General features: G+C 38.3%; 1 protein-coding gene across 2 annotated transcripts; it reads left to right on the top strand.

The window, feature by feature from the left end:
- Positions 1-1,840: 1,840 nt before the first annotated feature.
- On the top strand, positions 1,841-8,287 carry LOC114272072 (ATP binding microtubule motor family protein). Of its 2 annotated transcripts, none has more exons than XM_028213741.2 (7): positions 1,841-2,840; positions 4,354-4,627; positions 4,923-4,973; positions 5,074-5,166; positions 5,397-5,762; positions 6,362-7,033; positions 7,853-8,287. In XM_028213741.2, the coding sequence occupies exons 1-7, from the start codon at positions 2,023-2,025 to the stop codon at positions 7,892-7,894; spliced, it is 2,316 nt and encodes a 771-aa protein (XP_028069542.2). In that variant the 5' UTR covers positions 1,841-2,022; the 3' UTR covers positions 7,895-8,287. The 2 variants fall into 2 exon arrangements, with proteins under 2 accessions (XP_028069542.2, XP_028069543.2); XM_028213742.2 differs by having other exon boundaries at positions 7,849-8,287.
- The last annotated feature ends 15,355 nt before the right edge of the window (positions 8,288-23,642 follow it).

Below are 23,642 nucleotides of genomic sequence, written 5' to 3'. Positions count from 1 at the left end.
AACTTTCAATGAAATATCAAATGTAAAAATAACTGTGAAAATTATTTAAAATATGAAATTTATTACAAATTAATAGTTATATATATAAAACATATTATGTAAAATTACTTTGTGTTATATATTTAAAAAATATTATACAAATGTATGATAATTAGTTAAAATATTCTTCAATCCGCCAATCTGTCAAAAATCGCCCAAACCGTAATTTGTCAATCCTCCAATCCACTAACCCGCTATTCAATTTGTAATTTTACTCTCAAATCATCCCGAACCGCACCGCACACGCCCCTACTCACTACTACATCAATCACACACAATCATTTTCTACCAATTTGACTTTTGAATTATTAAATCTCAATAAGATTTACAATTAAGACAAATTTAAAAGTAGAGATGAGTACTTAACTACTTGTTTTAAACTATGGTGCTTCTTTTGAGGGTAAAAGTAAAAGATTATCTTTGTACTCATTTATAAAGCTAAGATTCTTCACACACTATGAAAAGTGTCCTTGATCTAGACCGTTGATTCAGTTGAACATCTCCGATGAGGCGACGAAAACCAGCTGGTCTACGGTGATCGTATTGGCAGTACATGGACTATGATGTAGCTCAGATATACCATATATATCGCATTAGTTGCCCCGTGCACTTGAGGAAAATTTTGGGCCCCAGGATTTTCGATAATCGACCGTTACGGGTTTGACACACTTTGACCGTTAGAATTGGGGGATTCAAAAAATTCATAAAGGCCCACTAATGCCACTCCAGATTTTACTTTCAACACTTCACTTTGCACTTCAAATTAAAACCTAGTTTGGTACATTTTTTAAACTATTTATGATTTTTTATTTTTTATAAAAAAAAAAATTGTGTAGAGCATTGAATACAGTTTCAACTTATAATTTATGCTGGCTTAAAAAACAAAAAAAAAAAAAAAAACTTATAATTTATGATATAAAAGTTATTTAAATAAATTTCAAAAAAAAGTGGGACATCTTTCGAGTTCAAATCTGAACTTGATTCTAAATTTAAGAAAATTTGAGGGATTCATGGAGCATACAAATGAGTTTCATTTTAATGATTCAAATAGTTTATTTTGTATAATTCTTTATGTATATCATTTACAAAAAAAAAAAACTATATTGATTCAATAATGGTAATTATTTCTTTTTATTGTATTTGTTTTTGAAAAAAAATTGATGGTCTATTTTTAAAAAATTGTTGTCATTTATTTTTCAGAGACAAAAGCACAAAATAAAAATATTACTATTATTAGATCAATCTAAATTTTTTGTGAAGGATATACATTTATAATACTATAAATAAACAATTCAAAATTTCTAAACGGGACCCATTGGGGCAGATAAGCACAATCCAAAAAAAAAAAAACTGATCATCTAATATTGTGAGAAGCCTTTAACTTTTATTTTTAATTTTTAACTTTTAAGTCTTATTTGAGAATATGTTATTGTTATTTTAGTAATTTTTTATTTTTTTGTTAAAATATGAGTTAAAAAGTAGTATATTTGGGACAATTTTTTTTTGGCTCTTAACAAAAAAAATGAAAAAAAAAAGTTAAAAATAATTTTTTGTGACTTTTATATAGTTTTGTTTACTTTTTGACTGTTTTTTTTGGTGAAAAGATCCATCAAACACATTGATGCTTTGGGTGGAGTACAAAGAGCAGAAAATAGAGTGCTCATATCAATTCCATTCAAATACTTGCCTTCCCCGCTTTACTACCCAACCGTCCATTTCCCTCAAATCAACGGCTCAAATCCATCCCAAAGAAAACCCCCAAATCATACACAATCTCTCTTTCTTTCCCTCTCTCCTCTTCACTTTCCCAGTTTGTTCAAGCCTCTTCCATACTATAACACTCTGTTTTATTGTATTTCCTGCAAGATTCTTGCATTTTCCGGGAAAAAATTTGAACTTTACTGCAATTCAATCGGTTCCAGAAACTGGGTTTTCAAGAAAACCACCACAGGGGCATGCTTGGACAGTGAGATTTGAATTAGAATGCCTGTGTCAACTAGGTCTCAGATCACAAACCCAGAACTGAATGAGCAAAATCAAGACTCTAGAGTCAGATTGAGGACAGATCAAGAAGAGACTACCCACATGGGTTTCCCTATGAGAAACCCACACCATGGCTTGAAAGAGAAAATGAAGGCTCTGACCCTCTTGTATGAGCAGCAAAAACGAGCCTCTGCAGCTCTCAAGAACCCCCCGCCGCAGCCTCCGAGGTCCGAGGATCGCCGGCTTTCGACTCATCCGAGTGTTGACCTTCTCGGTCCCGGCAAGAGAGGAGAGAGAAAAGAGGAAATAGAATCTAAACAGAACCATGTGATGAGAGAGAACACAATTCCTAATCACTCTACAGTCACAAGAACTTATGTTTTGCCTCAGCCTCCAATTGATAATGCCAAAGAGAACGATGTGGTGGCGGCGGCGGGCTGTGGCGTCGATCGGATTGTTGGGTTTTCGTGCCCAAGAAAGGCGGCGGTTGTTTCGACAACAGTGGCGAGGAAGCTCTCAATGGGGTCCAAGAATGTGCAAGAATTGGAGAATGTTGAAGAGAAACAGAGCAATTTGGAGAGACAGAGCACAATTGGGAGTCGAATTCTTGTGTTTGTGAGGCTTAGGCCTATGGGGAAGAGGGAGAGAGAAGCTGGATCAAGGTGTTGTGTGAGAATTGTGAACAAGAGAGACCTTTATCTGACTGAATTCGCCACAGAGAACGATTATCTCCGGCTGAAAAGACTTCGCGGACGACATTTCACCTTCGATGCCTCGTTCCCGGACTCAACTTCTCAACAGGAGGTTTATTCAACCACGTGAGTTTGAAATTTTTTTCTGTTGATCTTTTAATTTTGTTCTGGATATACATAAACTGAGTCCAATTACAGTATAATTTCACTAGTCTTTGCTACAGTTAAGTTTTGATTTTTAGGATGTGTTTGGATCATGATTTGGGTAAGGATTTGAAAAAGAAAGGAAACAAGGTGGATAAAATGTGAATGAAGTATAGCTACTAATCCATGATCCAAACATAGCCTTGAGGAAAGATTGTGCTTTACATAATCTTTGGTGCTAATGTTGTTACTTATCATTTTTGTACTACTAGCTTTCAAGTTGTGTCTGTCACTTACTGAGACTCTATCGCAATGTTTGTTTCCTTGGACTAGCTTACATGAGAGACTATTAGGCTTGGGATTAATAATTCTGAAATTACACAATCTTATCCTATCTCATGTTTGTTTGGAATCCCCGAACCTCGCTTAATCCCCATTTTGTATCCTACACCCGGGATGATGGGACTCAATTTTCCTCCATGTGTGAGATGTACAATTTCCCCATTTGGGAGATATTTCGTTCGGAAGGATTGTCAATCCAAATATCCACTTGTGTATCCAAACATGTGATTCACGATTGATTAGTATAAATAGTCCAATCTCATGACCTAAAACAACCTATGTGTTTTGGATTAATCAATAGCCCATGCTTGTATATAACCCAAACCAAACCAAACCAAATCAAACCAAGCCTTAACTCCCATCAAATGGGATCGGCTGTATGAATCATTCTTCTCTATTCGACTCTATCTAAGGCTATTTCTTTAGTCAAGTTAAAGATATTCATATCTCTATTTACTACGCTAGTCCACATTAATCTAGGTCTATCCCTTCCCCCGATACTACAATCTACCGTCATTGTATCGCATATCTTCACTACTGTCTCTGTTGGTATCCGTTATATATGACCAAACCATCTCAATCTATTCTCTCTCAACTTATTTTCTATCTGTACTACTCCTACCCATTCTCGAATATACTCATTCTTAACTCTGTCTTTTCTAATCTTGCCCCGCATCCACCTTAGCATCCTCATCCCAACTACATTTATCTTATCTACATGTTATTTTTTAGTTGCCCAATTATTTTGTTCCATACAACCTCTCTGGTTTAACAGCCGTTCTATAAAACTTCCCTTTTAATTTAGTGGGTACTTGTTCATTGTTGCTTGTATATAACTCATCTCCAAGAGAAAGTTTGTTGCTTATATTGATTTTCCCCTAAAGACAAATTTGATGTTGCACAACCCTAATGGGACCAAATTCTCTGCTACATCTTTAAATTGTTAGAAGAAAATATGAGCTTTCTGTATAAAACTTTTGCTTCAAGATATTCTATCTTTAATAAAATATAGACAATTCAAATTCATTATTGGTTTCTAAAGTTATTTCTGTTTTTTTTTTTTTTTTTTTCCCTTTCTCTGAGCCGTAGTAAGTAGCTCATTATTTGATTGTCAAGGAAAATTTCAACATATCTGTGCAAAATGATTTTCCAGAACTGCAGAACTTGTGGAAGCGGTTTTACAGGGTAGGAATGGATCGGTATTCTGCTATGGTGCCACAGGAGCTGGAAAAACGTACACTATGTTGGGTACGGTGGAGAATCCAGGGGTGATGGTTTTGGCAATTAAGGATCTTTTCAACAAGATTAGGCAACGGAGCTGTGATGGAAACCACGTAGTTCATCTATCCTATCTTGAAGTCTACAATGAAACTGTCAGAGATTTGCTTTCTCCAGGAAGGCCACTAGTCCTTAGAGAAGATAAACAGGTCTGCTTCAACATTGTGCAACATCAATTCTTATAATGATTCCTCTATTGATTTTGTGCAATAGGCTATTTTCTCTTGGACTGTGTTTGGATTATGGATTTGAGTAGGGATTTGGAAAGGGCAAGAAAAAGGTAAATGTTGCCATTTCCAAATCCCTACCCAAATTTCTGATCTAAACACAACTTTTAAACATTCTGCATTTGTTGCTTTTCAAGTTTATTTTTGAATCAACAAATTAAGCCAAATTTTAAAAAATTTGAACGATAACTGAGAGAAAATGGCTTGAATATCTCAGGGGATTGTGGCAGCAGGTCTTACTCAATACAGAGCTTATTCCACGGATGAAGTAATTTTCCTAATTTCGTTCTGTATGGCCTGTGTAAGGTTACAGTCATATTCGCTGATAAAAAGATTTAACTGTTTGGTTTTTGTTTAAATCGTGACAGGTTATGGCATTGCTTCAACATGGAAATCAAAATCGAACCACTGAACCAACTCGTGTCAATGAAACTTCTTCACGTTCCCATGCTATTCTGCAGGTAGTTGGAAAGACCATCTTAGTTTCTTATTACTTTTGGTTTTTTTTACTAATGCCCTTAACTATAACCTTAACTCTATTTATTGGTTTGAGCAACATATGATTTATTTGAAGGTCATATTTGAAATGAACAACTCATAAAAAGAAACTTTCTTTCTCTCACTTAGTCGATTCAATGCCTCCGCTATTCTAAATTTTTATTTTCTTAATGGTTTGTTATGTTAAAATTAGGTTGTGGTTGAATACCGAGTTAAAGATGCATCAAATAATGTTGTCAACCGGGTGGGGAAGCTGTCGCTTATTGATCTTGCAGGCTCGGAGAGAGCTCTTGCTACTGATCAGAGAACACTTAGATCACTTGAGGGTGCTAACATTAACCGATCACTCCTTGCACTGAGCAGTTGCATCAATGCCCTTGTCGAGGGCAAGAAACACATCCCTTACCGCAATTCCAAGCTCACCCAACTGCTCAAGGACTCTCTAGGGGGAGCTTGTAACACAGTGATGATTGCCAATATCAGTCCAAGCAATCTCTCATTTGGTGAAACTCAAAACACCCTTCATTGGGCTGACCGAGCCAAGGAGATCCGGACCAAGGTTTATCCTCTAAACTCTTCTTGTTCTTGTGCTTTCAAAACTAATGCATTATTGCCATTGCAGCATTTGCATTCCCCCTTGTAGTATGCATTGCCTTTGAACTCTTATCTATACACGTGTGTTACATTGACAAGAGTAGGGGTGTGTGATATGTGTCTTGACACTCGTTCCCCATTTAGACACTTGGATCTTCTAATTTTTTTTATGATATTTGAATAAAAAGAAACTCATATTTGTTAGTAAAACAAACATTTCTAGCCTCTTACATGTATGAAAGATGGAAATTTTATATTTTCCTTAAATTCTATTTAATTTGAAGTACAATTCTACATAATTTGCGACATCTTTTTGTTTATTTATATAATATCATGACACATTCCCGTACCCATATCTAACTTTTAGATTTATATCCCAATATCCTAAGGTTTAGGTTTATGAAGATCTTACACTTGACACTCGTACTCGAGTCCATATAACATAGCCCAACACCATTCCTTCTTTTTTAATAATATTGTTTCCTCCTTCACTTCTAAAATTTTCGAACTTCTGTTGAAGTTTCCATTTCATTAATTCAGCACTTGCATCTTATACAATTACAGACATGTGATGCGAATGAGGAAATCCAGCAAGTACCCGAATCTGAAACAGATCAGGCCAAGCTATTGCTCGAGTTACAGAAAGAGAATCGCGAATTACGAGTTCAATTGGCGCACCAGCAACAGAAGCTACTAACTTTCCAAGCACAATCCTTGGCAGCAAATGCCTCACCAGCCCCGTCTACACTCACCTCTCACCTTTCTCCTCCCCCTTCTTCCACCCAACCAAATGAAAAGCGAAAAACCAGAACAACTTTCTTGGCCGGGACTTGTTTCACACCAGAATCAAGGAAAAAGGGGGCGGAGGAGAGAGTTAAGGAGCTTCGTGGGACTGTGAAGGCATTGGAGGCGGAAATTGAGAGAATGAGAAAGGATCATGCATTGCAGATAAAGAAGAAGGATGATTTGATTCATGAAATTTCTCAAAAAGGGGCAAAACCAGCGACAGAAGTGAAGAGGGTTGTCACAAGGGCGAGCTTGCGGCCAAAGAAGCAAACTGAGGGCGAGTTGAAGAGTCCGAGTCATCGGTTTCTATCTCCAGCGCCAACAGCAAAGAAACGTAGTTTTTGGGACTTAACACCGGCTAATAGCCCATCAGTTGTCACATTGGATGGAAGGAAAACTAGAAGCCATGTCAATTATGAACATGCAGCAGCTCCTTCCATGCTTCTTCAGGTACAGTGGTATTATTTTCCCTCTCAACTTCTTTTTTGTTTTTGGAAATTGTGGAGTAAAGATTCATGCACGTACTCATGCATAAAAGGATGGACTCAAGATGGCGAACACATATATTAACAAAAAAATTTGGAAAAAATGAATTTTAGCATAATTTTCTATCGGCATAAAAAGTGAAGAAAAAAAAAATCAAAACATGAAAAAATAAGCATATTTTTTGTAGGCATCTTGAACAACACAATTGCATAGTCTAGTTTTCACAATTTTCATGGCTAAAAATGTGCGTTCTGTTGTAATTGATAGTCATATAAGACAAATCAATATATTAATAAGAGGATAAATTGTAAACTTTCTTATTTGTCCAAGTTTTTAAAATTACACTTTGATTCACGTATTTCATGGATTTAGAGGAGGCTACCGCTTAATTTTTCTAAAAAACCTATGTGTGGCGAGCTTATATGCTTTTTAGTTATTTGATAGCTAATACTAGTATATCAAAAGGGTTTTTTGAAATTGTAAGGGAGGCGATCACCCTACTTGCCACCCCCTAGGTCCATCCTTGCATGCTGTGAAAAGTCTGAAATATATACATATGTGTTTGTACGTGTATGAATCACAACTCGAAAAGGGAAAGATTAGAGGTGCCGTGCCCATTAAAACTTTTTTTCTTTCAACTTGGAAACTTTCTCGAACCTCTCTATCTCCCTCTATTTAAAGTATGTTCTTGAGTTGTTCTACGACCGATGCAGCTTGCATATCCATGTTTCTGGTTTGTGTTCATGTTTGGACCACACTTCACTAATTACATCATTCAGCCAGGTTTTGCTCGTCAGAGGCCTGCCTGAACTTTTGAAGCTGTAAACGTGGCAAAAGAGGAAGAAATTAAGGGAGAGGTAAAGTGACAAGCGATTGAAGAGGGAAAGGAAATTTCACTAATTGGTACTTGTTCTTCCTTGCAACATTCTCTCTGCTCGAGATGGCTGTTTGGCATGGAAGATTGTAGGCTTGTATTTCTAATTATGTTATTATTCTTTGATGTGTTAATTTCTCCAAGTAAGCTCACCAACGCATAACCTATGAGCTTATCTAGCTAACAATGCCTTGTTCCTAACTCTATTGGATTTGGGGTGATTGGCAAACACATTGAAATTGAAATGATATTGTTTCATTTCTTTTCTTTTTTCCAACAACATTTATATTGTTTAGCAGTTTTTTAACACTCGGATGTGAATTAAGATTGAATAATTTTGACAATTTCCTTTTCAATATTTGCCCATTTGAAACTTTTGAAGGAGATCATTGTTGTTATGTGAGATGAACTTTCCAAACCTGTTTAAGTGTAAATATCTGTTGAGAAACTTGTCCACATAGCTTAATGTCAAGCACTATCTCCAATATAACAGTTCTTTGTCAATATCTATTGATAGGGTTATGCTAAAAAAAGGCCAGTGCTATTGTGAGAGAGAGAGAGATTACCAATGGATAATATATATTTAGTGATGGGGTTAGAATCCCATTGTGCTTTGTTATTACCTATTGTGTGTGTGTGTGTGTGTGTGTGTGTGATAGAAAGAGAGAGAGAGAGAGAGAGAGAGGGAGGACGTCCATGCTTCTTGAAATAGAAACACTACTGCAATTTCTTCATATGCCATGCAAATCTCCAAAATACCCTAATCTTCAAAAGGACAAATGTGGTGTTTTAGCATTGATTTTCCATCTGGGAAATAGATTAGTAATAGATAATAGATATTTTGTTCATTTCATTCATTTGAGAATTTAGATAACAATACTTGTAACAATCATAACAACATGTTCAATGGAACAACTTACTTCAAGTAAATAACTATAGATTGAGAAAAGCGATGCATGTCAAGAGAATATTTATGTACAATTTTTTTTTTTTCTAGAATTATTTGATATGTTTTTAGCCATTTTGTAAAGGGTTCATGGTGGTTGAGATTTCATCATTCATATACTCCATTAATTTTTTCTAAATATTTTAGAAATTTTATACTAAATGACTATATATTGTTGATAAACTAGACCTTTTCATCATATCATGTGCTTTTTTTAGTCATTCTTTTAGCACTAATCTTAATTGCACTAATCTGCAGATGATGTTCTACTAAAATAATACTACTAATGAGGATAATGATTAATACACAAGTATTTTGGCTCTACTCAGAGTTTTTTTTTTTCTTTTTTCCTCTCTATATTGTGGGACTCAAATGTATGAGTGGATGTTATGATTACAACCATTAATCTTATAAACAAAAAGTAATGTTATACAAATTAGTAAATTAAATATATATATATATATATATATATATGCTAGCAAATGTGGCCGTTGAGTTGTCCTTTGATATTATTCTCACAAGTTCTATTTCAAACAATAAAATTTCAACACCTGTGAGTAAGAGAAATATGTAAAATTTATTAATTTTCAATACGTTTCTCATTAATAAATATAAATAAGACTCAAAACATCTCTTAATAAACATAAATAGCATATGGGAACATGTTTTAGTACTCAAATGGTCCAAGTCCAAATAATTGATAATTGAATGATCATGATTCTAAACTTCTCTTTCAAGTCACATCTTGTTTGATAAATTTAAATTCAATAGGTTCCACAAAAAGAAAATTTTAACATGAAATATTTGAGGGGAAGGTATAGTCATTATTTATTTAAGTATTCATCTCGTTTGTGATTTTGTAAAAATTATTGGTAATATGCCTATTGATTTGGTTCGAAATTTGGACAAGAATTAGAAAACGTAGTCTTAATTAAAAAAAGGATAATGCAATACATAAGACTTCTGTTAATGCTAGGTTTAAGAAAATCAAATTGTATATAATTTTACCTTCATTTTTGAGAAAAAAAAAATTGCAAATCAAACTCGTGCCACTAAGATGTTAATGATAAGTTTTTGTAATTTTTAAAGGGTAGTAGTGGAATTAAATGCAATATCAAAGTAGTAGAATTAAACCGATGAGGCATGAACCATGGCTATATATTGCTTACACCATGTTAAGAGGGAAATCTTCTTCTACCTCCCCCTCCCAATTTCTTTTTGATTTGCAATCTCTCAACAAAAATCTATGTAAGACTACTTTAAACACTCACTAGTGCTTTAATAAAAAAATTGACCTCACTAACTCTTATTGGAGTTCCAATAAAATTGACATTGTACTTTGCTTTTCATTTTTGGCTTATCCCACGAGTAAAAAACTAATACATTAGTTAGATGCATGTTAAGTAAGAGTTGTTTTTTTTTACTTTTAGTTTGATTTATTAATTTTAGAATTTTTTTTTTAAAATTATGTTAAATTTCTTTACTTTTTAGATATTTCTGGACTAGACAATCTTAAAAATTTTAAAATTAAAACTCTAAAATATACATAAATGAGCCAAGTTTTGCAAATTTAAAAATAAAATAAAATTTGACTTGTTTTCTTTTTTATTGATCCTTTTTTTTTCCAAAATTTTAAAATTTAATTTTTTTTAAGAATAATCTAGTTAAGATAAATCTAAAAAGTAAGAAAAAAATGAACCCAAAGTAGAATTTTTTTCAAAACAGATAAAAAATAAACCAGAAAGATAAACTGATCTTTTATTTCAACCAAATGAGCCAATATTCGGGAACTCAACATTATGACCAACATTAATGAATGAGGGAAATGGCTACCCAACATTCTCCTACTTGCATCTAAAATTCTATTAAATTTTCTCCCCCTCCCAAATGCATGTCCCCAAAGGAATGCTTAAATTATGTTATCAAAAATTATAAAGAAGTGTAGGATAGCGCATCAATAATATTCTAATTATTATCTCTATTAGATAAAGTTTTTTTTTTATGATCAAAATACATAATATATATCTAACCTATTTTAAAAAGTACGAAAAAAAAAAAAAAAAAAAAAACCACTAAGCAACTGGGCGAGTAAACCTATAACAAATAACATATGATAAAATAAGAACTTATTGAAACTAATACATTTTAAACTCAAGATTTGAATTCCCAATGCTCTCCTATCCATTGGGCTCCAAGCCATTGACTAGGCCAAGTCATCAAATATGCGAATGTGAAACAGAGTGAGTTCGTAGAGTGAGTGTTACTAAATTGGTTTTTAAAGCTTTAGTAGCCTACATTGATTGGAGTCATTATAGAGAAAAAGCAAAGAGTGGCCTAAACTTTAAGTCCAGCAAACAACTTTTGACACTTTGAATAATAATGAGTATATGATCCAAAAAAAAAAAAAAACACAACCTCGATTGCTGTGAACCTAATCTTACTAATTGATCCTTTTTTGTTCCTAGCTGTGATCCACACCACCCTCTAAAATGGCCTCTCTCTCTCCTCTTTTTTACTTTTCCAAAACAAAAATTTAAAAATTAAAAAAACCCAAAGCCTGAAAACAAGGAGAAGTAATATTATGGTAACAATTAACACATTTCTTATTGGATGGACACCATAAGGCTTGGGTCCATAAAAACTAGCTCCATGAGTGTGATTGTATTAAATATAATATTAGTGATAACCGTGTTATGTATGGGATTTTATAAATTAAAAAAAATATTATGATTATTTTAAAATAATTTTGTGAGGATATATTTTTGAGTATCAACACGTGGTAAAGTGACGCCGATGTGTCAGTTGAGGTGTCACGTGTCAGGGTCATAACGCCAAGGTTATCTCGGCGTTGCCGAGGTTATCTCCGAAGATATCGGTATCCGGGATAAACGGATAAGGGACAAGAGTCCTAGAATAAAGAGGAGATTTAGCTAAGATGAGGATAAAGCTCTTGGAGAGTTTATCTTTATCTCTTGAAGAGTCCAAGGTAAGTACTGAATTGGAGTTCACAGAAGTCAGGCTTCTAATGGGACTAGGATTAAGTAAACTATAAAAGAGAGGCACCCCAGTGGGTCTAAGGTACGCAATTTATGCTTTGAACAGTGAGTTTAGCACTTGATTATCTTTGAGAGATATACTGACTTGATCGTCGGAGTGCCGCCGGGTGGAAGAGCCACCACCGGAGCCTTTTCTTTCTGTTACAGGTTAACTGAAGTCATCTATTCTGCCGATACTCTCTAGCTGATTACTAAACGGGCAGTGTGGCCAGAAAATTACTCACACAATTTGGCGCCGTCTGTGAGAAATTAGAAGAATAGATGGCCAGTAACGGACATAAGGAAAAGATTGGGGACGACACTCCTGCTGGGAGTGGCAGACCTATCGACCTTGATATTGAAGGAGACAACAACAATGCAGAAACTCGTGACCAGGGTCACGGAGAGAAAGACGTCGGCCAGGAGGGCGACACTTCGAAGAAGACAGACCAAAACAAGTACTATAACGAAGATAATCTCTAGGTATGGAAGGATAGGTGCCTGCGGAGGGATGAAGAAGTAAAAGAATTGGCAAACAAGTTGGCAGACCTGCAGTCGGTCGTCAACTTCATGATGCAAAACAATGTCATACAGCCACCATACCTACTGCACGACACGCCGATTCCAGCAACTAATACCCAGAAGGGAGGAAGGAAAACAATCCCCGAAGCCCCTCAGCACACCAGGAGCGGAAGGTACTCTCACCGACCTTCCAGGAAAATCGGACGAGAGGAGCCGAGACGAGAGGAGTCTCGCAGGACGTATCACACGAAGGACCCGGAGCCCAAAGAACATCGACATGTTCAACGGCAGGCTCTCTACTTTGACACAACCCATGGAGAAAGATCAAAACGGGCCCACCACGAGGCCGAAAGTAGTGTGCCGAAAAGATTGAAGTCCAAAGATAGCCGAGCTCCAGGGAGGAGTAAAGAAGACTTGAGAGATTACCTCAAATGGAAGCAACAAAATGCTGAAGCCGAGGTAACTTCCCCGGTTAAGCCGAAGACACCATTCTCGGCGGAACTAGACAAATTTGAAGCACCAAAGAGATTCAGTATGCCGAGGTTCCAAATATATGATGGTAAGTTAGATTCCAACTTTCACGTTGGACTATACTTGAATTCAATGGCATTATATAGTGGGAACGAGCCGTTGCTCTGCAAAGTATTCCCATCATCCTTCGGGGAGATTGCATCAGATTGGTTCCATAAACTACCGAAGGGAAACGTAAAGACTTGGGAAGGCTTGGCCGAGATGTTTGTGGCCAGGTTTGTGACGAACAAACTACAGCCTTTGAGGGTCGACGCACTGATGGCTTTAAAAATCACCAAGGATGAAGGCCTTAGGGCCTACACAAAAAGGTACTACGAGGTGTTCAATCGAATACCCGAATGCAACCAAGAGGTGGTGGTCGTGTCTTTCAAGAACGGCATGAAAGATGACTGTCCACTACGGAAGTCTTTGGCAAAGACATTGCCAAAAAGTATAGAAGAACTCATGGCGAGAATCGAGAAGTACGCCAGAGCCGAGAAGGATGCATCGAGAAACAAAGAGACAAAGCAGGAGAAAGGAAACGGCTCGCCGAAGCGAAGCCGAAGTAACAATGGATCGATCAAACAAGAAACGGAATTTAGGACTAAACAGGCAGTGACGACTTTGTTCCGAATCCCGGTCCACAAAGTCCTTGATCAAATACGAAACCAACCCTATTTCAGAGCACCGACAAGAACACCAGGGAAATTTATGGAAAGAAACGTCGGTAGGCGTTATGCTAACCACAATGAAGAAGGGCACCCAACTCAGGGTTGCAGAGCCCTAAAAGTACACTTAGAAGACTTAGTGAGGCAAGGCCATCTGAGAGACCTTGTCGATGAAGCCAGGACAAGGGAAGAACAGACAAGATTGCCTCAAGCACCAATAACTCCGCCTCCCCCAGCACAGCAACCACAGGCAGGAGGACCACGGGTGGTTAATGTAATTCACTCAAAAGTGAACAAAAACGACATACGATGGGAGACCCAGAAGGTAAAACACCTATAGCACGTAAACCAAGTCGGACATAAAAGACCTCGGCCTGAAGAATGCCAAGGACCAACGATAGCCTTTACTGAAGCCGACTTAGAGATGGTCCAGCATCCATATAATGATGCCTTGGTAGTATCCCTCCAGGTTGGGGAGTGCCAAGTGAAACGCATCCTGATTGATCAAAGCGGCTCTTGCGACATCATGTATGTTAGATGTTACAAAGAGCTGGGCCTTCATCCTGATGACTTGGAGCAATCCAATGGCCCGATGGTCGGCTTCAATGGAACGCCGATGTGGCCACTGAGCGCAACAAGCTTGGAAGTACAAGCTGGCACTAAGAAGATCAAGACAGAATTCATGGTGATTGATACACCCTCCCCTTACAACATCATCTTGGAAAGGCCATGGTTGCATGCAATGGGGGCAGTTCCCTCAACATTGCATCAACTGCTGCAATTCCCAACAGAGCATGGGATAGAGGAAGTTAGAGGCGATCAGCTACAGGCGAAGAATTGCTCCATGGCAGCAATGAAATCTACCTACAGCGTGCAAGAGCCAGAGAAGGCAGAAATTGAAGATGAGGACATGGAAGTCCTAGAAGACGTCGGCAAAGAACCAGCTGAGAAGAGCGAAGAGGCGCTAAAGAAAATCCTCATCCAGGACGGGGATGAAGAACGCTTCTTTCTTCTTGGCTTGGGCTTAGCCGAAGAAGAGGAAAAAGAGTTGGAGACTTTTTTAAGAGCAAATATTGAGGTGTTCTCTTGGACACCTTACGAAATGCCTGGCATTGACCCCGAGGTCACTTGCCACAAATTGAATGTTGACAGATCGGCCAAACCTGTAATTCAGCGAGCCAAAAGACCGACGTTGATACACGTCGAAGCAGTAGAAGAAGAAGTAGACAGACTTTTAGAGGCCAGGGCCATTAGAGAAGTACACTACCTAACATGGCTATCCAATACAGTGGTGGTAAAGAAGAAGAACGGTAAATGGAGGATCTGAGTAGACTTTACCAGCCTCAACAAAGCCTGTCCCAAAGACAGCTTTCCCCTGCCCAAAATTGACCAGCTAGTAGATGTCACTTTAGGGCATGGAAGAATGAGTTTTCTAGACGCCTACAGGGGGTACCACCAGATCGCCATGTACCCCCCAGACGAAGAAAAAACCGCATTCATCACCCCAAAAAGCCTGTACTGTTACAGAGCAATGCCTTTCGGGTTGAAAAACGCAGGAGCAACTTACCAAAGGCTGGTAACCAAAATGTTCAAACACCTGATTGGCCGAACAGTAGAGGTCTACATCGATGACATGGTCGTGAAGACCAAGGAACCTAAGGGTCATCTTGCCGACCTAAAAGAGGTCTTTGATATACTCAAAACATACCGACTCTGACTCAACGCATCGAAGTGCGCGTTTGGAGTTGGATCAAGTAAGTTTCTGGGATACCTAGTAACAAGAAAGGACATTGAGACCAGTCCAGATCAAATCAAGGCCATTCTAGAGTTGAAGAGCCCGACGTCGGCAAAACAGGTGCAGATGCTAACTGGAAGGGCCGCGGCCCTAAACAGATTCATCAGCAGAAGCTCAGACAAATGTAAACCTTTCTTCAACCTGGTGAAGAAGGCCACGGACTTCCTATGGACTGAGGAATGTGAGGCCGCTTTGGCCGACCTAAAGAAATATCTTACCACGGCTCCAGTCCTCTCAACACCTGAACCTGGGGAAGAACTGTTTTTATATTTAGCAGTTTCAGAACACGCAGTAAGTGCAGTGCTAATCCGAGAGGAAAAAGGGGATCAAAAGGCTGTTTATTATATAAGCAAAACCTTGGCCGATGTAGAAACAAGGTACCTACCACTAGAAAAATTAATGTTGGCCTTAGTAATGGCTTTAAAGAAGCTGAACCATTACTTTCAAGCGCACAAGATTATAGTGCTAACAGAGCACCCATTGAAGTCCTTGTTACAACAAGGAGACTTAACTAGAAGAATAGCAAGATGGGCAGTGGCCTTGGGCCAGTACGACCTGGAGTTCAGACCGAGAACAGCAATTAAGGGCCAAGTTTTGGCCGACTTCGTGGTCGAATTCACGCCAGAATTCATCGAACATCGGGCTCTATTAAGCCAAGATGAACGATGTCCAAGCAAACAAGGAGAAGCCCAGCCAAAGGCAAAACAACAAGGAAAGGAAAAACTCAGACCCTGCAGCATTTATATCGGCGACTCCTTTCGCCTGTTTGTCGATGGGAGCTCAAACCGACAAGGAGCGGGGACAGGAGTAGTGTTAATATCTCCTGATGGGGAAATATTAGAACAGTCTATTCGATTAGGGTTCAAGGCCTCGAACAATGAGGCAGAATACGAAGCATTGATTGCAAAACTAAAGCTGGCAGTGGCAGCAGAAGTAGATGAGGTAATAATTTTTTGCGATTCACAACTTATAGTGAATCAGACAACAGGAGAGTTCACAACTCGAGACGAGAGGATGTCGGCATACGCAAAGGAAGTCATCAGGCTGGCAGCTTTGTTTCGCAACTGCCAACTTCTTCAATTCAGCCGAGATGATAGCAACCACGCCGACGCATTGGCCAACTTGGCAAGTTCAATACAAACTGGAAAAATAAGGACAATAATGATTGACTATCTGTCAAGCCCGAGCATAGAACAACCGATCACAGAACAAAAAGCAATGTGTGTGGACTTGGGACCAAGCTGGATGGATGCAATTGTTGCATTCCTAAAAGAGGGAAAGCTCCCAGAAGATCATAAGAAAGCACACAAGGTTAGATTGAAGTCGGCAAGATTCAATCTGACAGCAGACGGACATCTCTACAGAAGGTCCTTCACTGGACCCCTTTTAAGGTGCGTACACCCTTTGCAGGTTAAAGATTTTCTATATGAAATTCATGAAAGGATTTGTGGAAGCCACGCTGGGGGCAGATCACTAGCTCACAGGGCCATTACCCAGGGGTGTTGGTGGCCCTACATGCAAAAAGATGCAGAAGCCTACGTGAAGAAGTGTGAACAATGCCAAAGGTTTGCACCTTTGATACACCAGCCAGCTGCTGACCTGAACCCTGTATCCAGTCCATGGCCATTTGCCCAATGGGGCATGGATCTCATTGGGTAGTTGCCCCAAGCAACTGGGCAAAGGAAGTACTTGCTGGTAGCAACAGATTACTTCACAAAGTGGATAGAAGCAGAATCTCTTGCCAAAATCCGAGATATGGACGTCAAGAACTTCATATGGAGAAACATCATCACCAGATTTGGCATTCCAAGGGCAATAGTTGTCGACAACGAAACGCAGTTTGACAGCAAACTTATCAAGAACTTCTGTGCAAAATTCAAGATAAAGAATTATTTTTCAACACCAAGCTTTCCCCAAAGCAATGGGCAAGTAGAAGCATCCAACAAAGTAATTTTGGATGAAATAAAGAAGTGGCTACAGGCAGCAAAAGGAAAATGGGTAGACGAGTTGCCCAATGTACTCTGGGCATATCGAACTACGCCGAGAAGATCAATAGGGGAAACCCCCTTTGCCATAGCTTACGGCATAGAAGCAGTCATCCCACTGGAGATCGGCATCCCAGGGATCAGAATCCAGGGAGTAAAGAATGGGACTAATGACATACTTCTAGCCCGAGATCTAGATCTCTTAGAAGAACGAATAGAGAAAGCTGCAATTCAGCTCGCAGCATACCAGCAGCAGCTTGCTAAAGCTTACAATAAGAGGGTCAATCCAAGGGATTTTCAGGTCGGCGACCTAGTCCTAAGAAAAGTTGTTGGCAACAAGAAGGATCCCAGAGAGGGCAAACTTGGCCCAAACTGGGAAGGACCCTACAGAATTACTTTGGTATTAGGCAATGGAGCATATCGGCTTGAAGATAATGAGGGCAAAGCATTGCCAAGACCCTGGAACACTTGTAATTTGAAATTTTTCTATCATTGGATATTCCTTTTTTTTTTTTTCTTTTTTTTGCCGACGTCATCAATAAAATCTTAGCAGAATTTTCCAAGACTTGTGAGTTGATAAAAGATGCATAATGTTGTTTCTAAAAAATGAGAACCCAAGTGGAACTTAGGTTCACATTGGGGGCAGAGAGAAGATACAAATGCTTAACGCTTGTTGAAATTTGTAGCAATTTACAAGTTGAAGTTAAGCCGAGATTATTGTTTATCTTCACTTGTTGAAATTTGTACCAATTTGCAAGTTGAAGTTAAACCGAAGTAATGCTTAACGCTTGTTGAAATTTGTAGCAATTTACAAGTTGAAGTTAAGCCGAGATTATTGTTTATCTTCACTTGTTAAAATTTGTAGCAATTTACAAGTTGAAGTTAAGCCGAGATTATTGTTTATCTTCACTTGTTGAAATTTATAGTAATTTACAAGTTGAAGTTAAGCCGAGATTATTGTTTATTTTCACTTGTTGAAATTTGTAGCAATTTACAAGTTGAAGTTAAGCCAAGATTATTATCTTCACTTGTTGAAATTGATGGACAATTTACAAGTTGAAGTTAAACCGAAATCGTTACTTAACACTTGTTAAAATTTGTGGACAATTTACAAGTTAAGTTAAACCAGTATGATGTTCAACATTTGTTAAAAGTTTACAAGAAATTTGTCTATCCGAGGTGTGTCACCCCGAGAAGATTGCACAAAGAAGGAAGAGTACATAAGACATGCAAAATATTCTAAGTATATAATCATGCAAGAGCAGTTAGAAGAAGACAAAGATACAAGCATTCACTGAAGGAAAGTTGTGTTAAGCATTCAGTTAGAACAGGGGCACATCGGCCATATGAAAAAGCTTACATTGTCTAAGGAAACAAAACAGTACAAAAGACAAGACAGGAAAAACATGAAAATTAAGCTCAGCATCAACAGCAACTTGGGTTTGGACCTCGGAAGGTTCTGAAAGAGCTACCTCGGCCGCCTTCTCCTCCGCGATCTCGGCATCAATCTAGGCAAGGGTTTCATCAATGCTTTTGTCGGCTATAGGAACATCGGAGGATGCCTGCTCCAGGGTAGTTTCCTTGACAACTCCATCGCCCTCTTCATCTTGAGTCAAGTCCAGGACTTGTTCAGTTGAAGGAAGAGACTTGGACGCAGTAGCCTCCTTCACTTTTCTCACCAAGGCATCGTCATCTTCCTCATCACCATCTTCAGACTCAGATTCACCGATGTCTTGACTTGAAGATTGAGCTGGAGGGAATGGAAGAGGAATGGCATCAGCTTTCCTCAAAGGTGAGTCCTCTGGAACATTGAGTTTCTTTAAAAGGGACATCCAACCAAGGGTGAAACCCTTGTTGCATGCCTTCTTCACTTGCTGTTCATAAGCATCTGTGACGTCGGCCATGCCTTGGGCATACGCCTTCTCGTCGGCATCCTTTATTTCGACCTCTTTGGTGGCTAGTGCCTCTTAAAGCTCCTTTTCGGCTTGGACCATTCTTTCCTCGGCTTCTCTCTTCTGAGATTCAGCCACTTTTCTGATAGCCTCAGCCTTCTCTTCGGCATTGTTCTGAGCTTTGATTACAACCTCGGCTTGGTCCTCCAATTTTTTCATCTTTGATTGTAAGCCTTTGTTAGTCTTTTGGAGGGAAGAGAACTCCCTCTTCATCTCGACAAGCCTCTCCCGATTCTCAAAAGACTGCATTGAGAAAGAGTGGGCATGCTGAATGGCCTGAAAGAAAATAGAGATATTACAGAATATTCAAAGTATGAAATAAAGAGAAAGAAAGAAGAAAATTACCAAAAAGAAGACATTTACCTGAACGGAGTGCTGAAGCATTAGAGCATAGTTCTCGTACTCACTGTACTGGGCGTTTCGCTCCAGATCGCCTGGAAAAAGCAGAGCGGTACTGAGTGCGACGCCGACGTTGATATCATCGGCACTATCGCTTGCCATGACAGGCTTGTCTTCCAAAGTAATTGTGGGGGCCCAGGATGCATCAGGTTTTTTTGATCCCTAGGTTGTTGCAGAAGAAGACCTCCACTTTTTTGGTTTTTAGGATTCTGGTGATTGAGACTCAGAACGCCTCTTCCTAGCGGAAGGCTGAGATTTATCACTCTCAGCCAACTTTGAAATAGGTAGAGTGTCTTCAGACTCAACCTGAGCTACCTTAGCCTTTGGTTGAGCCTTTTTTATTCTTTTTGGCTTCGATGGAGAAAGGGTTTGTGTTGGCTGCTCATCAACAGATGATGGAATACTGGCCAGGAGATCTTTTGCAACAGGCTTAGGGCGACCCATCTCTACAGTAAGGACAAGTCGTCGCCGACGTTTTCGTTCTGACATTGGGACCAGGTATGGAGCCGAAGTTGATGGCTGATTAGCTGGATCAGATGTTGATCCTTGATCTGTTCGTGATGTGGATGTAGTCAACGGAGTTGTAGCAGAGGGTGGAGAAAAGCTTTTTTTCTTCTTTTTGGGAACGTCGGGCAAAGTTGACTTGTATGATGGAATAAAATTGAAAAGCACAGGCGCTTTCCTTTTATGGACTCGCAAGTTTAGAAGTTTCTTCAAATCCTTGCTGGGGACAAAGGATTGGCGAAAATTTTTTGGTGGCTGACGAACAGCTGCGAGAAGAACAGACGTCAGAAACAGACAAAGTATTTAAGACTTCGAAAGAAAACAGGCAAAGATGAATACTGAGCTCTTACCCTTGCCCTCTAAAACTGATCGGGGAAGAGGGTAGAGATGGATGTCCTCGTCTGGAGCAAACTCCCAATTTCCCGAGGTAATGAGATAGTCATCTCCAGCTCCCTTGTTGGAGTCTGGGAGGTCGGCTACGATTTTGAATTCTGTAGACCTCGGCTTATGGTAATAAACGTAGCCTTTTTCTTTCAAATTAAGGGCACACATGGTATAGCAGTACTGAATATCGGCTAGGGTGATCCTAACGTTTTCCTATTTAGCTAAGGCAATGATACCATGAATCACTCGATAAGAGTTAATGGCTAGTTGCATGGGGTTCAACTTGTAATAATAAAGAATCTCGCGAAAAAGGATGTTGAATGGGAGACGGAGTCCGCACTCAGTGAAAGCTACAATGGGAAAAGGCATCGAATCATATGTGGGCATGATGGAGTCGTTATCTCCAGCCAGCCTCAGATAGACATCGGCAGGGATAGAAAATTCTTGCCTAAAATACTCAAGTTTGGTCGGGGTATCTACCCTATGTCTCCACATACCCATGATATCGGCCTGAATTAGAGGGATTGGATTTTAGAGAAAAAATGTCACGAGAGGGTTAATAAGACCTTGGCAAAAATCTAGGTAAAGTACTAGTTTCAGTTTTTTCCTAAATTATGAGTTCTACACAACAAATCCCAAACCTAGATCTATGAAAGCAAGGGTCGAAGGCACGGATCTGGAAGACAGAAAGGCAAAGACATGCTTTAGAATCAAGAACAGGGATGGGCTATCAAGAGCATAAAGAATACGAGAAATAAATGGTCAAGAATAGTAACAAGAGTGCAAGAAAGTGGTGAACAGTATGTATTCAAGATATGGGCAAAATCAAAACCATTTGAATATATATGTTTAGATATGTGATTCACAAGATTTGAAACAATAATGGCAACAAGAAAGAAGAATATTAACAGAATTGAAAACAAAAGGAACAGTGGCTTACCAGAAAAAAGTGAAGCCGGTATGAAGATTACCGAAGTCAGATGACAGTTACGGATGCAACGAGAACGACGAAAGCTTCACAGGAAGGGAGAACGGAAGGCAGTTGCAGAGCTTGAAGGCTGGAACAATGGTGTATCCAGGAGCTAGAAAGAGAAAAAACGAAGAAAAATCGAATGCAAAAGTGAAAAATGAAGAAAAGGGGAAAGGTTTTTGTCAAAATTTTGAAACGGCGGCAAAAACGTAATCAATACGCCTAAAAGAACGTATGCGTCAGACGGCGCACGTGACCGAGAGACGGCTTGCAAGCGCGTCATGAGCACGGTCCAGTAAGGTGGAGACGCCTTAATGAAACGGTTGAGTAAATGATACGTGACAACTCACACACGTGAAGAAATTCACTGGAATTCTTATTTACTAAAGAAAACATGTTGGCCCGAAAATGATCTCGGCTGAGGAATTCTTGAGCCGATGTACAGAAGGAAGTACCGATATAGGTTCCATCACCTCAGAATGCCGAGGTAATAGAACCTAGGGGCAGTTGTGGGGATATATTTCTGAGTACCAACACGTGGCAAGGAGACACCGATGTGTCAGCCGAGGTGCCACGTGTCAGGGTCACAACGCCGAGGTTATCTCAGCGTTGCCGAGGTTATCTTTGAAGATATCGGTATCCGAGATAAACGGATAAGGGACAAGAGTCCTAGAATAAAGAGGAGATTTAGTCAAGATAAGGATAAAGCTCTTGGAGAGTTTATCTTTACCTCTTGAAGAGTCCAAGGTAAGTACCGAATTGGAGTCCACAGAAGTCAGGCTTCTAATGGAACTAGGATTAAGTAAACTATAAAAGAGAGGCACCCCCGTGGGTCTAAGGTACGCAATTTATGCTTTGAGCAGTGAGTTTAGCACTTGATTATCTTTGAGAGATATACTAACTTGATCGTCGGAGTGCCCCCGGGTGGAAGAGCCACCGCCGAAGCCTTTTCTTTCTGTTACAGGTTAACTGAAGCCATCTATTCTGTCAGTACTCTCTAACTGATTACTAAACGGGCAGTGTGGTCAGAAAATTACTCACACAATTTGGCGCCGTCTGTGGTTGGTTGAAGATTGTTTTAATTAGAATTATGGTGAAATAACAACTTGAAATAGTCAAAGTTTTAGTATGTGGTTGGTTGAAATGTATAATTTAATTAATTCTCTTCTCATATTTGTACAAAAATTGGCATTTATGACTACATCATTTTAAGTCAGATTATGAAAAAAAAAATTGAGGTTCATTTGTAAATATCCCACATATTAAAAAAATAATTGAAAAAAGAAAAATAAAGAAAAATACGTAGCTTTTGGATATGTGTTTATTAGTTTTGTTTTGTAGACATAAACAATTGATGTTTCAATTTGAAAAATTAAAAAGTAAAAAAAAAAAATAGATTGAGTTTTTTAGAGATAAAAGAAGCTATCTAACTCTTCTATATACTATTTAAGATAAATTATTTAATCACATAAAAAAAATAAAATTATATTTAGAGATTATGCTATTATTTACAACTATACCTGTAACAAATTAACTATAATATATATGAAAAGGTATATTAAGCTTTCACTTTCAATTAATTGAATTATAATTAACAAACTAACAAATAGCAATAATGGTATAATGGGATAGAAAGATGATAAAAATAAAGAACACGGTGATATTTAAAAGTTTTAAATTTACGTAGTTATACAAAAATCTAATGTTATAATAAAATCTTGAATTCTCAATAAATTTTCACATTTTCTATAAAATAAAATGACAATAAAAATAAATAAAATTTTGATACCCATTTTTTTTACTTCAATTTTATGGTCTTCATTGAAGAAAACTAAATCCGATCAAAATCATTGGCACAAAATAGACATAAATACTTCAATTGCATCCATAATCACCAATAATGTTTCTCTACTATGCAAACCTATAAACAAACACATAAACCTCACTAAAATCAAAATCAAAACCAAATCAACAGCAGAGAAAGAGAAATTAAAAAACAAATAAATTTATAGAATAAGAGAATGTTACC

Source organism: Camellia sinensis, chromosome 4, assembly GCF_055761805.1.
Source record: "Camellia sinensis isolate YWXY chromosome 4, ASM5576180v1, whole genome shotgun sequence".
NCBI lineage: Eukaryota > Viridiplantae > Streptophyta > Magnoliopsida > Ericales > Theaceae > Camellia > Camellia sinensis.
This window is presented reverse-complemented; position numbering and strand designations above follow the sequence as displayed.